Below are 16,003 nucleotides of genomic sequence, written 5' to 3'. Positions count from 1 at the left end.
TGCAGCTTTGAACAAATTACTTTCCTTCTCGGACCCTCTCATGATACAGTAGTAGGGTGATTTTAATAAAATTGTGTGTAAAATGTCTAGCACAGTGCCTGATACATAATGCTTACTAAATCATGATTACTACAAAAATCTTCCATATTTCAAATGATTTCCTTAGCTAGATTACCCGAGTAAAATTATTCAATCAAAAATAGGAATACTTTAAACCTCTTGATAAATGTTAGGCAGATTTCCTTCCAATGTGAGTATACTAATTTAGAGCCTCGCCAGCAATGAGTGTGGTCCTGAGCAGCAATATTAACAGACAAGTGAACTCAGAAAGAAAATTAAGGTTAATGAAAAAGCCAATTATCTAAACAAAATAAAACCTTAGTATTATTTATACATATTTATGTCACTAATGAATTAGGTTCAACGTCAACCTACCCTACATGAGGGGCCGCTATCACTTTATGCGAGGGAGATAAGGTCTGAAGTTTGTTTCCCAACGAGCTGCTAACTGAAGACACTCTACCTGAAGAGACACCTTACAATAAAAAGGTATTAGTTTTAATGAAACTCTGAAAAAAAAATCACATAAATTAGCATCTGACAAGGAAAATAATGGATTACTGGCAATAAATCTAAACTCGTTATCAACTAAGAATTATTTTTCTTAAAAAAATGAAGTTTCCAGAGAACATCTAGTATCTTTCATTTCTAATTTACATACAAATAAAAGTACACTTCAGTAGTCAACACTGTCTTCTAACCATTAAACATTTGTCTTTTAAGGGCAACTGTCAAGTTCAGAGCAGTATAGGTTGAAATGAGGGAAAAATAGTCAAAGAATCAAGAAAAGAACTTGGTTGACTATTCTGAACAAATGCTATATCATTAACAACATCAAGGATATTCATTGAAGCTAAAAAAAGACAATAAACATCTAAAGTAGAAGCTATTGAAAGTTACTTTATTTTTACCCTATCTCTTAACTAATCACAAATCTATTTTAGTGATCCGAATAGAACACTGTCTTCATTTCCTTCTCTACCGACCTGTAAATAACAACAGAAAGGAGACGAATTTTTTCATGGCTCTCATTACCTACAACAGTCTTGCTGGTGCCACTTGGCTGTGGTAATCGTGAAGATCCCGATGACAGGCTCCCAGGAGAATTTGACTTCTTAAGAGCAGGCGGCTTATACTAAAATAATGAAAATAAATTATCTCATCATCATTTTTAATATCAATTGTAAACTATTGTTTCACAACTAGTATTTCACTCCCTTCAATGAGCAATCCTTTTATTTGTTACTTTTGCCCAAAGTGAAAAAATGTAGATTAGAAAGTGTCACCTCAGAGAGGTTTCCCAAAATGTTCCTTCTCAAAACTGGTGGACTGAAAGTTTGGCTAAGATGTTCCATTTCTAAAATAAACAAAGAGCAACTTTCCCAGGTCATAGGGGAAAGGTTTAGTGGGAAATATTTCCTCAATGTTAGATTCTAAACACCAAGCAAATATTAATAGAAAAACTTAGAGAGACACCCAATGCCTCTTACTAGGTGGAGTGACTTTTAAAGGTCAGGATATAACATGTCCCTGGGTGTGGTTTTATATTTCATATGTATAATCCAGCCACATTTCCTGATCAAAATGCCTAAAATTACATATCAGCCCAGACAGGTTTACAAGAGCTGCCTTCGGGATGCCCCAATGTGAAGAGAGAGCCAAGTCTGGCTTCCCATCCTCACCAGACCACATCCAAGGGATAGGCTGTGAGTTAAGAAAGAACAGGGCACATCAGCTTATGTTATTTTTATTTGTGCTCCACTCTCTCAAGGGATATCACTATTAATTTTATTTCACTGTCTCTTATGAGCCAAATTTTGCTCATTTACTAAATACAAAAATATCTTATCAATCACCTGACCTGATATAAAGAAATGCACTTGCCAAAACCGTTTGGCTCAGTGGATAGAGCGTCGGCCTGCGGACTGAAGGGTCCCGGGTTCGATTCCGGTCAAGGGCATGTGCCTTGGTTGCGGGCACATCCCCAGTGGGGGGTGTGCGGGAGGCAGCTGATCGATGTTTCTCTCTCATCGATGTTTCTAACTCTCTATCCCTCTCCCTTCCTCTCTGTAAAAAATCAATAAAATTAAAAATAAAAAAAAAAGAAATGCACTTGCCCAGGGTTACACCCCAACTGAACAACAGAACGGAAATGAAGACTCAGGCCACCTCAGTGTCAGCCAATGCTTCACTATAAGGTGACTAGAGGCCCGGTGCACAAAATTCATGCACGGGTAGGGTCCCTAGGCCTGGCCAGCGATCAGGGCTGGCCAGGACCTTCCTTCATTCTGCACTATCCCCTGGTGGTCAGTGCACTCATAGCGAGCCGTCAAACTCCTGGTTGGATGAACTCCCGAGGGGATGATTTGTATATTAGCCTTTTATTATATAGGATTACTGCATTGTGTGTGTACTTTAGAGTTAGCCTAATGCAGTATTTAGACTGCTTAGGATTTTATCTGAAAATGTGTTTTAAACCTGATTTTCAAAAGTCAAATCATATTTTATAACCAATAATCAGCAGTAGCACTACTAAAATGTTGCTAGCTAAACACAAATTTTAAACATATCTCTGAAATTCAGTATGTGACCTTCAAAAAAATCTTGATAAAAGGGTCTCTCACACACACTCAAATACCATACACATTTGAAACTATTATGCCAGAAACTAAAACTTCTTGGGCACTTGGCAAATAGAAAACCTTCAATAACTATCTATCAGATGAAGAAAAGACTAGAAGACCTTGGAGATAAGCCTTGGACAGTTTCTTTAAAAACCTGAGAGGTCTTTCTGGTTTGTTTGGGTTTTTATAACTGATTTTTAGAGAGAGAGAGAGAGAAGCATTGAGAAACATCAATTTGTTGTTCCACTTACTTATACATTCACTGGTTGATCCATGGATGTGCCCCGAGTGGAGATCAAACCTGCAACCTTGGCATATCAGGATGACACTCTAACCAAGTGAGCAACCTGGGGAGAGCTGAGGTGTTTCTGATTTAAAAGGGCATCTGTGTGGCTCAGCTGGTTGGGCGTGTCCCATGCACCCAGAGGTTGCCAGCTGGATTCCAGGTCAGGGCACATGCCTGGGCTGCTGGCTGAATCCCCCAGTAAGGGGTGTGCGAGGCAGCCAATCGATGTTTCCCTCTCACAGATGTTTCTTTCTCTCCCTCTCCCTTCTTCTCGCTAAAAAATCAATAAAAATATTTTTAAATAAAATAAAATAAAAGGGCATCTGTTCGTATGTCTCTCCCACTAAAATACCAATGAATATATTAGAAAAGATTTTAAAATAAATATGGAAAACAAGACCTAAAAAAGATTTGTCAAAATACCAGAGACATGTCTACTAAAAACAGGGCCCATAAAACTGAATTAAGAAACAGAATTGGTGACCCACTCATGAGCTGCATACACGAAGGGGGGCGCATTGCATAGTGAGAGGTCAAGCCTTCAGGTTGAGCGCAGGCAGGACGGGCCTAGTAAAACTATATATCGAGCACTATAAATTTTTATGTACACTTCAGAATTTATTATTATTTACTTAATGGCTTAGAAATTAAAAAAGGCAGAATATGCCTTTCAAATGGTGCTTTGCTTTTCTGCTCTCTATATTTAGGCCTTCTACGGCTTTACTCAATTTTATTGTTTCCTGAGGTCCCTAAAACGTAGTCCAACCTTATCTATCTCCTCTAATAGCTCCTGTTACTTTCAACAAGAACTAGTCAGGTTAGTTTCCTTTGTGAATCCTCATGCTACTCTGAATGCCTCTTGTTTAAAGAATATTCACCTGCCTCTCAGTAGGTTGCTGTCCCCCTGCCCTAGATAATGGGACTCTTTCCTCCCTGAGCTGCATTTTATCTATCCCACAGCACCTGGCTGAAATTCAACCAGCATTAGAAAGGCTTTCAGTATGACTAGCTATCAACAATTTCGTATAAGTTCATTCAGAAAAACAAAATAATTTTCTTTTAATACAATTATAGTCAATATACACTGAGTGGCCAGATTATTATGATCTCTGAACACATAATAATCTGGCCACTCAGCATGTATATATACATATATATATATATATATATATATATATATATATATATGAGGCCTGGTGCATGAATTCGTGCATGGGTGGGGTCTGGCCAGCCTGGCCAGGGGGAGGGGACATGGGCGGTTGGCCGGCCTGCCTGCTGGTCGAACTCCTGGTCAAGGGGACAATTTGCATATTAGCCTTTTATTATATAGGATATACACTGAGTGGCCAGATTATTATGCATTCAGAGATCATAATAATCTGGCCACTCAATGTATATTTCTTTCATTCATTAAGTATTTGTTAGGTGCTGATTATTTCCTGTTTTTTTTTTATGCTGATCACAACTCTAGTAAATTTCCTTAGTAAAATATTTATATTTACAAAGACTTTCTTTAATAGAAAAGCTTAAAGAATGTGGAAGACATTAATCCTATATAATAAAAGGCTAATATGCAAATAGACCGAACAGCAGAACAGCCGGAACAACCGAACAACCAGTCACTATGGGATGGTGGAGCAGGTGAGCGAGGGCGCCAGACCAAGGTGGGTGCCAGTCGCTGCCAGCACCAGAGCTGCCGCTCACACCCACTGCCAGTGCCTGGCGCCAGTCCCGATCACTCAGCGCCATCAGTGGGTGTGAGCAGCGGCTGCTGGCCCTGATCACCCCTGAGGGCTTCTCCACCTCCCCTGCTCCTGCGGGGCGATTGGGGCAGCAGCCACCACTTGCACCCACTGCTGGCGCCAGCCCCAATTGCTCCACGCCATCAGCGGGTTTGAGTGGGACCGACGCCGTCAGCGTGTGGGAGCGGCAACAACAGGAGCAGGGCTGCAGGCAGACAAGGGACTGGGGGCCATGGCAGGAGGAGCCAGGCGGGGGCACAGAGGATGGGCAGAGACCAGCCCCTGTGCCCACCACAGCCTCACATCCCACAGTTCCTTTCAAGGTGCATGAATTTGTGCACTGGGCCCCTAGTTTCTTATAAAACTATTTAGACCAATTTTTCAACAAAGTACTAAAAATGCTCAGGACTGATAATACTGTGTGCTGATGAAAATACAGCTGCTAAATATGATAAGGATGCATCTAAACCTCTTCAGAAAAAGTATTGTATTTAGTCTACTAATATACACTCAGTACTTGCTACAGTGTCTGACTCGAAGAGGGTACTCAATAAAAACTTGAGTGAATAGAAACATGAAAATATGGCCTGGCCAGCATGGCTCAGTGGTTGAGCATCAACCTATGAACCAGGAGGTCATGGTTCGATTCCGGGTCAGGGCACATGCCTGGATTGCGGGCTCGATCCCCAGTGAGGGCGTGCAGGAGGCAGCTGATCCATGATTCTCTCTCATCATTGATGTTTCTCTCTCCCCATCTCCCTCTCCCTTCCTCTCTGAAATCAATAAAAATGTATTTTTTAAAAAAGAAAGAAAATATGGGGTTAGAGTGAAATGAACATACACAACTGGACATGGAATTAACACTGATTTAAGGTGAGAAAATCAACTACTTGGATTTCACATTTATCAATTATTTGGAACAAAGTTGTTGGCATATACACGTTCTATTGTATTTCCTTTGCTCTACTGATTATTTTATTCTTGAAACAAAACAAAAAATCATATTATGGTCATTAACTGTTTATATGTAAGATATGTGTTTGGGAAATCATTCAAAATGAGTCACTGTTCTTTCCCCACAATGACAGTAATAATGATGTGTTCTATTTCCAATAATACTAACAAAAACTCAATGAAAAAATTCTCTCAAGAAGACCCCAATTGTAATGGAGTCTTTTAATTCAATATTTTATTTGTAAGTAACAAGAGAAATGGATTTATTTTACCTGCTAGATTTATAGTAATAAAAAATTATTTACAAATGAAAGCTTTATAAAAAAATGAAATTTGCTTGGAAGTATGACATTTTCATACTTCCAATATGCTTAAAGAAAACCAATAGTACTGTAAAAATCAATTTCATATAACAAAATCGTTCTATGGTTAAGAGTGTGCTGAATGCTTTCACATACATTATTCCATCTGCTTCTCACAATACTCATGGAAATCACCACTGCACAAATGAAGAAATAAAGGCTAAAATTAGCAATTTGGATTTGACCCTACATTCATTCCCTCATGAGCATTACTCATACATAACATGGAAACATTACTCATACATAACATAGAAACATTCAGTTCTTACATGATTTTTTAAAAATAATTGATTTTAGAGAAGGAGAGAAGGGATTGAAGGGGAGAGGGAAGGGACCGGAGAGGGAGAGAGAGAGAAACATTGATTCGTTGCCTCCTGTACATGCCCTGACTGGGGACCGAACCCACAACCTAGGCATGTGCCCTGACCAGGACTCTAACAAGCAACCTTCCAGTACACAGGATGATGCTCCAACCAACTGACCCACACCAGCCAGAGCAACACTTACATGATTTTCATTGAGGAATTGACTGGCATTTTCTTACTCCTCTATCACCTCTGGTTTCCTCTGCACCTGCTTCATCAATTTTTAACTTATTTTCTTACATATTTCATAATACCTCTTCAAAATCTGTATATTTACAAGTCTCTACTAACTCAAGTCCATTTCAAACTGATTAACTGTAATTACTTGTTTTCAATTAGCCATTCAAATTTATTACTAAATCCCTGAACAGTAATAAATAAATTTTAGGTGAGAAAGATACTTAAATGTTCTATAAAGCATAAACATAAAACAGTTAACTTGAAAAAGTCATTTTCTCATTTGTTTGTGGAAATGATTAAGTAGCGCATTTCACCTGTGTCCGCGAAGTCGCTTTGCCTTTGGCATCAGTGGAAAATTTGCTTTTATTACTAATACGTGCTGCCTGTTCTTTACAGAAATTTATATGTCTATCAGCCGCATTTTCATTAAATCTCCTCTGGCAATATGGACATTGAATATAATCTAAAGCAAAAAAAAAAAAAGAAGCAATTAATAACACAATACTTTAAGTAGGACATAATGAATTATAAGTTTATATGAAGACATAAGCATAAATAATAACATTTAATAAACAAAATCTCTCATTTCCTTATAACCACTCAACCTGACTTATCCAAACTTAGTATAAAGATGTTTAAGCAAAAAATGTTAGTCTATAATAATAAAACCATAATATGCAAATTAGACCGGATGTCCTTCTGGACATCCTTCCTTCCGGACAAAGCCATGGCGGGTGGGAGCCAAGGCAGAGGTGGCTGCCACGGCGGCGGGGGTCAAGGCTCTTGCACAAATTTCATGCATCGGGCCTCTGGTATATGATAAAGTCCCATGTTCTTCCAGCTTAGAATCAAATTTGAAGGGGAAAAAAAGTATAAATCCTCAATACAAATATTAAGTGGAGGAAAAATGTTATTTCTCTTTACCGCTATAATGCCATGTTTCATCATCCTATCTAATAAAGAGGGAATATGCTAACTGATCATCACACCCTCACAAAGATGCAGCACCCACAGCCAATAAGGAGGTAATATGCTAATTGACTGCCACACCCTCAAAGATGGCGGTGCCCACAGCCACAAGATGGCGGCGCCCAGTCCCCTCAGCCCCGCCGGAGCGCCTGCCTCCAGAGTCCCCCAGTTCCCTCAGCCCCCCAGCTGCCTGGGGCCGGCCCAAGGCACAGGCAAGCCTCGGATGGCGGCTGCGCAGCCACCCAGGGCCACCCAGCAGAGGTGTGATGGGGGCGTCGCCTTCCCCTGATCGCTGGGTCACCTCCCACCCCTGAGGGCTCCCGGACTGTGAGAGGGGGCAGGCCGGGCTGAGGGACTCTCCATCCAGTGCATGAATTTTCATGCACCAGGCCTCTAGTATGTACATATTTTTACATGTTAGACTAATTAAGCAGTAATAACACATTACATTCAAAATATATTTTAAAATTTAGGATCATCTATTAAAATATTGTATTTCAATTAGAGGAAAACTGTCATAAAATAGTTTTATCGATTTTGTATTTATTTTCTTTCAGAAGTCCCAACAGATGAAAGAAGTAAAGCAATATATCTCAACATAATTAATTCAGCCCAATGGCATGATTCCATTGTTGAACATCCATTCAAATTTAAGAGCAAATGCTTCCATGATAAAATATTCTAAAATGCAATGTATACTATAAATAAAATTTATTTTAAAATTAAATCTCCAAATTATCCCAAGCTGAACTAAATTTTGTAGTACTATAAAAGATCTCAACTGAGACACTGAAAAGACATGAATATAAAAATTGAGCAGTGTCAAAAAAATCTCAATTTATTTCAACAAGTTTACTTTTCTATAGGGGTTTACCTTTAAATTTATACTCATTTGAAGCTCAGAAATTTGTCCTGCTAATTAGTGAGTAAGTCTAAAATTTCTAATAACAAAGAAGTTGTTTTGTCAGGACTATGAGATTTTAAAATTTCTATAGCCCAAATCATGCTGAACTACTGGAAGTCTTGCTCTCTTACTGACGTAAACATGAGAAATATAGCTATGTTGAATAAGATGTGATATACAAATGCCTCCAAAACAGAGAAAATTCAACTTCATGGGGAAAATTTAGGGAGAATTAAAAGAGACCCAGACCCAGCTGGGTCATCCCAGAAACACACCTAACATTAAAGTTAATTACTCTAGAACAGAGGCTGGCAAACTAGTGCCCCTCGGCCAAATCCATCCTGCCAGCTGCCTGTTTTGATAATAAAGTTTTATTAGAAGACAGCTACACCCATTTACTTACATATTGTCTGTGGTTGATTTCTTGTAGTAGGGGCAACAGAGCTGAGTGTTGCCTGCAAAGCCTAAGATATTTACTATCTGGCCCTTAGAGAAATAGTTTGCCAACTTCTTTTCTATAATAAAACATTAAAAATGATCATATCTAGATTTTCTAAAGAAATTTCTCTTTACAAAGAAATAAATCACAATCTAAAATACTAACACAATTTTCATGCAGTTAACTTGTTACATTAAAATAACTACCTCTTCAGGCTACTCTAATAATCAATGTCAAAATGTCAACTGTGCTGTTTTAAACCTATTAGTATCATAACAACTCAAATGGGGTAGCCAGCATCCTGCCTTGTTTTTTTTTTATAACAATAATAAGCAACCTTTACCCACTCAATGAAAAAAAATGTAATGCATGAGTTAAGGGCATATTTAGGTATATCGGTTTATATGGTAATTTCCTCACATGAACTGTATATCTTTGAAGCAATGTTATGATTTTCTTCCTTCCCAGATGAGAAGATTCCAAAGAACTAAGCAACATCACTGTGTGAATCTTACTGAATGACTACATTTCAATTCACAGTGAGCATGATTAAGATGTTTCCTGGAATATTAAAATTTAATAGTTACTACAATAGTTTTAAAATGATATTACAGTGTTTAAATAGAAGTACTGAGATGAAAAGATAATGCATTTCTATGTTCAACACTGATGTGTATTAATAAGCCTAAATGCTTGCTATCAACATTATTTTGTAGCAAAACTTTTAAAGATTATGCTTCATCAGGTTCCATTATTACGGATTAAGTTTAATAACAACTTAAAATTTATAAAAATTCTACCAATATGTTATCCCCACATGAGCAGTACTGTCAACAATAGGCATATACCAGGATCGTAAGAAGGTGGAGGAGGAGGAGGAAGCTTGCCCCCCTCTTTAAGGGCCTGATCCAGGCCTTTAGCTGCTCTTATGGTGGCAATGAATTCCTCATGTTTTCTTCTCCAATTAGATGGTTTCTTTGGCGGTTCCGGCTATAAAAAAACACACAGTCAATTTTAGAACATTTTTTTTACACTAAACTGAGATAAAACTTGAGGAAACGCCATATTACTTTAAATATTCTCTTACCAGGAGTTCTTAAATGATTTCCTTCCCAAATTTACAATTACAAAAAGAAAACTTAATGCAACCATGTTATATGTAATTTCTGAAATGCAATTTTAATTGTAATAGACACTAAATTGACTTCTCTAGGCGTCACATTGTATTTAAGTTCCCACTAAGAGTATATTTTCCTGTTTTCCCATAGTTCCTCCAACCGAGTATGTTATCACACTTTTTGGTTTTTAATGATTAGAGGTGAAAGATAATTCTCTCTATGGTTTTCACTGGCTTTTCTCTTATAGTGAGTAAGAGTGAGCATCTTTTCATATAACTGAAAATCATTAGTATTGCCTTTTTGTGAACTGTTTATATGCCTGGTCAACTTACCTAGTAGGTGATTGGTTTTTTTTTTTCTTAAACAATTTCCATTAACTCTCTAAAGGAGACTAGCCCCAACCCTCCCTAATAATTATGCCCGTCTTTTTACCCTTTCGAAGAGTCTTCTGATGTGAAGAATTATTTTGTAAAGGTAGTTTAATTTACAAATCTTTTCTTTATGATCTCTGAATTTGTAGTCACAGTTAACAAGGCCCAATCTCACCCCAAAGTAAAATGGGAATTTTCCATGTTTCCACCCAGAGCTTTCGTGTTTTCATTTAAAATTTTAAATCTCTTACTCATTTGGAATTTATCCTGATGGGTGGTGTGACATATGGATTTCACTTTATTTTTTGTTTGTTAACATAGCTATATAGCTGTCTCACCATCCTTTACTGACTTTTCTTCCCAATGAACTGGGACAATACTTTTACCATATTCTCTTTAGTATTTGAGCTTATTCTGAACTTTCTCTTTTGTTCCATTATTATGACTATCCTTGTGTCAATATCTGTTTTAAATATTGCGATTTTATGATATTTTAATATCTGGTAGGGTAGCTTACTTCATTCTGCTTCTTTTACTATCTTTTCTGGTTATCCTTGCATGATATTTTTTCATATGAACTTTAAAATTAGCTTGTCTAGTTTTTTTAAAAAGACTTATAACTGTAAAAATGAAACATTATATTCAGAATCAACTTAAGGAACTTAAAATCTTAATATGCTAAGTCTAACTATCCAAGAATACGAGATATATTTCCATTTGAAGAAGTGTTCATTTTTCTTTCAGTAGTATTTTAAATTACTCTTTGTGGAACTGATAGCTCTGTTAACTTAAGGTTTATTGCTAAATATTTTATAATTGGTGTTTCTCTTTTATAAAGGGTATTTTCTTCATTTTTATGTTGAAATATAAAACCTAGTAGTTTCTGTATACTAATATTATATTTCATTACTTCACTGACTTCTCTTATATTGGTAGTAATTTATCAGTTGATTCTTTTGGGTTTTCGTCTCTTAATAATGGCAGTTTTCCAGTCCCTATGCATCTAATTTCTTGTTATTTTCTATCAGCTAGTACCATACTGGTTGGAGATGAATCTTGCTCCTGACATTAATGGAACTACTTCTAAGTATCTTTCCATTAAACATGATGCTGGCTCTTGTGCTAACAGAGATTTATTTTGTCATAACGGGTATTTTCTTCAACTATTCCTATTATGTCTTTATTTTTTAAATCAAGAATATAAGTTGAATCAACAAAGTCAAAACATGGTTCTTCAAAAATATTAATAAGGCAAAACTAATTAAAGAGAGAGAGATAGAGAGAATACAAATTACCAAGAATGGAAAATAGTACATGATCCAGTTCTTACGAACAAGAGAAAGAAAACATTATAAAAAAAACTTTATGTTAATAAATTTGATAATTAAGATGAAATGAACAATATTCTCAGCAAATACTACAAAACAGATACCAGAAGAAACAGAAAATCACAATAGTCTTAAATATTTTTTAAATGAATCTATTATTTTAAAAAACCCACAAAGAAAACTCCTGGCCCAGATTTCTTCCCTATTGAATTTTTGCAGATATTTAAGAAAAAATAGCACCCAATCTTTTAAAAACTCTTTAAAAATATATAAAACAAAGGAACAACTTTCCTACTAGTCTTACAAGAGCAACACTCTGGTAAAAAGAATAATTATAGTTCCACTTCTCTCATGAATATATATGCAAAAATCTTAACTAAATACACAAGCATTTCCACGTTTGAGATGAGCGACTCTGACATTTAGTGCTTGATATTGAAATGTCTGAGCACAACTTTGGCAGGCTCCACAGTGAGTATCACTCACCTATGGGTCAGTCTTGCTGCCCTCCTCTCCCTTTTCCACAACGTGTCTGTATCAGTGCTGAGCTAATAGTGTTTTATTACTCTCATGAGTTAGGTTTTCTTCTGTTCAGCTATTTATAAGGAGAGGCCCAGGGTAGCCTTCCAGGCTACACATACCAATAGCTCCCTTCTGTGTTTGCATCAGATACAGATGCAAATAAGGCCTCAAAGTGTGATTAGACATCCCCCTTCTGCTTCTCTAAAACAATATGGGTCAAGAAGGTTACTACCGCTGCCAGCCACACTCCCTCACACAGGACACAGCACTGAGTGGGTGCCGCGCCCTCAGAAGGGTATTTTCCTTTTCTAGTGCTTTCTGAGAGTCTCTGCCACTAGTGGGGCCTCTTAACACTGCTTCTTCTCCCACCTCCGCCCTCCTGGCTTTTGTCCACTTCAGCCAGGCTCATTCCAGCCCCAGGCTATCCAATCCCCTGCAGCTCACCCCAGTTCCTGGCTGCCATAGTAAACCAGGGATATAAACTTCCCGGTAAGACCCCGCAGCATCAAGGAGTCACCTGTAAGATGCCAGGTTCCCAGGTTCTGGGCCTCGGCCACACAGCACTCCTGTGCTTCCTTTCTGGATCTCAGGGGCTTTGGGCAGCCCTTGCATACCTGCCTTTACTTTCTCCAAAAATGGATTATGTATTTGCTTTGCTCCACTCTGCTTGTGATTTTGTAGAATTTCCTTGATACAGATAAAGATACTGAGAGGTAAGCTACAATGCTCAAAATCTTCTAACATACTGCTTCTCAAACTTTAATATGTGTATGACTCAAACATGGATTGGGTTAAAATGTAGGTGCTGAATGAGTATGCGTGAGTGGGACCTGAAACTCTGCATTTCTAACAAGTTCCAAAATGGTGTTGATATTATAGCCCTACGGACCACCATTTAAGTAGCAAAAATGTAAACTACTTAATGTAAATCAATGGCTGTACTTGCCTTTTGCTGAAGATTAAATTTTTAAGTATATAAACCCATAAGAAAGACATAGGATAAAGGTAACACTTTTTAAGAGAATACCATGGATAAATGTATGTAATCCCTATAATAACCCCATGAGATGGATGCTACAACTCCTATTACCATTTTACAGATAAGGAGAAGTATGGATTAAGTAACTCACTCAACACAACATGCTAAGTAGCAGACCAGAGTTAAAATCAGGCAGACTGACTCTTGAGCCCTTCTTTATACCCACTATGTTATACTGCTCCCAGAGATTTCAGTAGTTTATCTTCAAAGCTAATTAAAGCAAATACAATCATATATCTGGACAGTGACTAAGAAAAACCTCAAATAATGGTTTACCTTATTCAAAATTCACCAATATTCCCTTGGATAAGTGGACGAAAATACAAAAATGAACATTCCATTTTTTTCTATTACCCAAATGATTTTATCAGTAAGATTAATTGGCCCACAGGGAAATGTTTTGTTTCATTTCAAATCTTTGTTGAAAGTATTACATATGTTCCCTTCGCCCACCCCAGTGATCCCCACCCCAGATCTTCACCAGCCTACTGTCTGTGTTCAGGGTTTATGCATATATGCATACAAAGTCTTTGGTTGATTATCTCCCACCCACCCATCCTCCCCCGCCTTCCCTCCAAGACTCCAAAATGTTTTTTGCACCAATGGGAGAAGTTATTACCACTGAAAGCAAGGTTGTTTCAAAAACTTATTCAATGAGGTATTCAAATTTTGACTATTTCACTGAAATAACTCTTTAAAACTTTGTCAAAGTATTTATGTGACTTATTCTTAGCAATATAAACTATCACAGTGATATTAAAGAGACATTATTATAGGAGATTCATTGCTTTGATAACAAGAAAGAAAAGAAGTTGTCAACGGCTATGTGAGGACAGTTGAGCAACTGATAAGTTTTTCCCAGAAAGCATAATAAGATCACAAATATTGACAATCTATCAATCAAGATAATCTATCTCTAGGATGCTAAGATGTCTATAAATTATAGCTTTACCTTTGTATACAGGGATTGCTCTACTGGTAAGAGAGACTTTAACACATTAAAGTATAGCTCAGGTAGTTAACAATGACTTAAAAGGAACATGTGAGGAGGGCTTTTAATTATTTCCAGCCTATACAGCTAAGCAAGTGATCCTCCAATGCTAGAAAAACCTCACTATAATAATTGGAGTTGAGAGAGTAGTTTGGCTTCCCTCTTTCTGAAGTCTAAAATAAGTAAGTTTGTGATCATTTCTAAACTGAGAACAGTACACAAAATTTTGGTTATTATTCAATACTAGAGGCCCGATGCACAAACTCATGCATGGAGGTGGGGTTCCTCAGCCTGGCCTGCACTCTCTCGCAATCCGGGATACCTCAGGGGATGTCTGATTGCTGGCTTAGGCCCGATCCTCAGGGATCCCCCTCGCAATCCGGAACCGCTGGCCCCTAACCACTCACCTCCCTGCCTGTCTGATCACCCCTAGCCACTCACCTCCTGCCTGATGGCCCCTAACCACTCGCCTGCCTGCCTAATCGCCCCTAACTGCTCGCCTGCCAGCCTGATCGCCCCTGACCACCTCTGCTTCGGTCCCCGCTGTGGTGGCTTCATCCGGAAGGACGTCTGGAATGACGTCCGGAAGATCGTTCAGCTGTCCAGTCTAATTAGCATATTACGCTTTTATTATTATAGATTAGTATAACAGATAATGATAATTTTTTCAATACATATATATAGCAACAAGGTTCATACTGTTCAAAGGTTATACAATTACCCTAGGTTTTAGAGGTTTTACTGTTGGAATATCAGTTCCTTCAGCTCTTTGTCTGCTCGAATCAAAAGTCTTCCGTTTTTTAGTGGCAGTCTTCTGGCAAATGGGTCCATGTTTTTTCTGTTAAGATAAAGAAACTCAATGTATCATTTTCATTTCTACAGAAGGGAAGACTTTAAATTGCCGGTTTAAAAACCGAAGATGAAATAAGCAATAAATAATACATAAATAAGACATACCTTGCTTTGACTAAAATTGCTATAAAGCATATATAATGCATGCTATTAGTTATCTTTCTTACCATAAAAGGTATAGATTAAAAACCCTTTCAACATGTTATTGAGTTATTTAATATTCTCCTAGTTTCACACTGCTAAGAATAAGGGTAATAATGTTACTAAGTCAAAGCTATTTGAGTGGGGAAAAAGTTATTTTCATCATTAAATACCTAAAAATAAATACTAAAAAAAAGTATATATGGAGAATGCATTTGTATTAGGATTACAAAGTTGCTATAATAGAGGTAGTTCGGCTTACTAAAGCTAACATGAAATAACAGGACAAAGTGGTCAGATTTGTGTTCCTGCGTCCTTCCTCTACAATTATCCCTTTTTTCCCTTCTAGAACTCACATTTTCTGCCATTCTTTACCCAGGATTTTTCTTGAGCCTTCTAGTGCTCCATTCCTACAGATATTTTTCTTAACATGATCGCAAACTCATTCATTCAATTATTCACATATTTATTCATTTTAAGAGCATTACAGTAGAAGCTTTCTTAACTGATCTCCAATTAACCTAATGGATAAATAATCCTTCTCCCTCCACGAAATAAAACATGTGGACTGATGACATCAGTGCATTAAATGAACTTTTTTCCTTTTTGTATTTTGATAAACACTAACTGAACAGCTTGAACTGTTCAAACAAGAGGAAACCTCCAAACTGGTTGGCTCGGTTCCTGGAGCCTCTCATATTTTTCAACACACAATTAGTAATCTATTGTTGTACATACTTATTTTCATTTGACAAA

The 16,003-nt window shown here is 37.4% G+C and overlaps 1 protein-coding gene across 1 annotated transcript in view; it reads right to left on the bottom strand.

The window, feature by feature from the left end:
* ZC2HC1A (zinc finger C2HC-type containing 1A) overlaps positions 1 to 16,003 on the bottom strand; it is a gene marked incomplete at its 5' end in the record, with an annotated part of 63,181 nt that overhangs the window by 32,543 nt on the left and 14,635 nt on the right. The window contains 5 exon segments of the mRNA XM_080647099.1: positions 436 to 535; positions 1,096 to 1,195; positions 6,888 to 7,036; positions 9,734 to 9,875; positions 14,976 to 15,092. Of these exon segments, the coding sequence (XP_080503225.1) occupies positions 436 to 535; positions 1,096 to 1,195; positions 6,888 to 7,036; positions 9,734 to 9,875; positions 14,976 to 15,092 (608 nt within the window).

This window comes from Plecotus auritus (assembly GCF_963455305.1).
Source record: "Plecotus auritus genome assembly, chromosome: 11".
NCBI classification, from domain to species: Eukaryota; Metazoa; Chordata; class Mammalia; order Chiroptera; family Vespertilionidae; genus Plecotus; species Plecotus auritus.
Note: the sequence above shows the minus strand (reverse complement) of the source record. Positions and strands in the feature narration are given on the sequence as shown.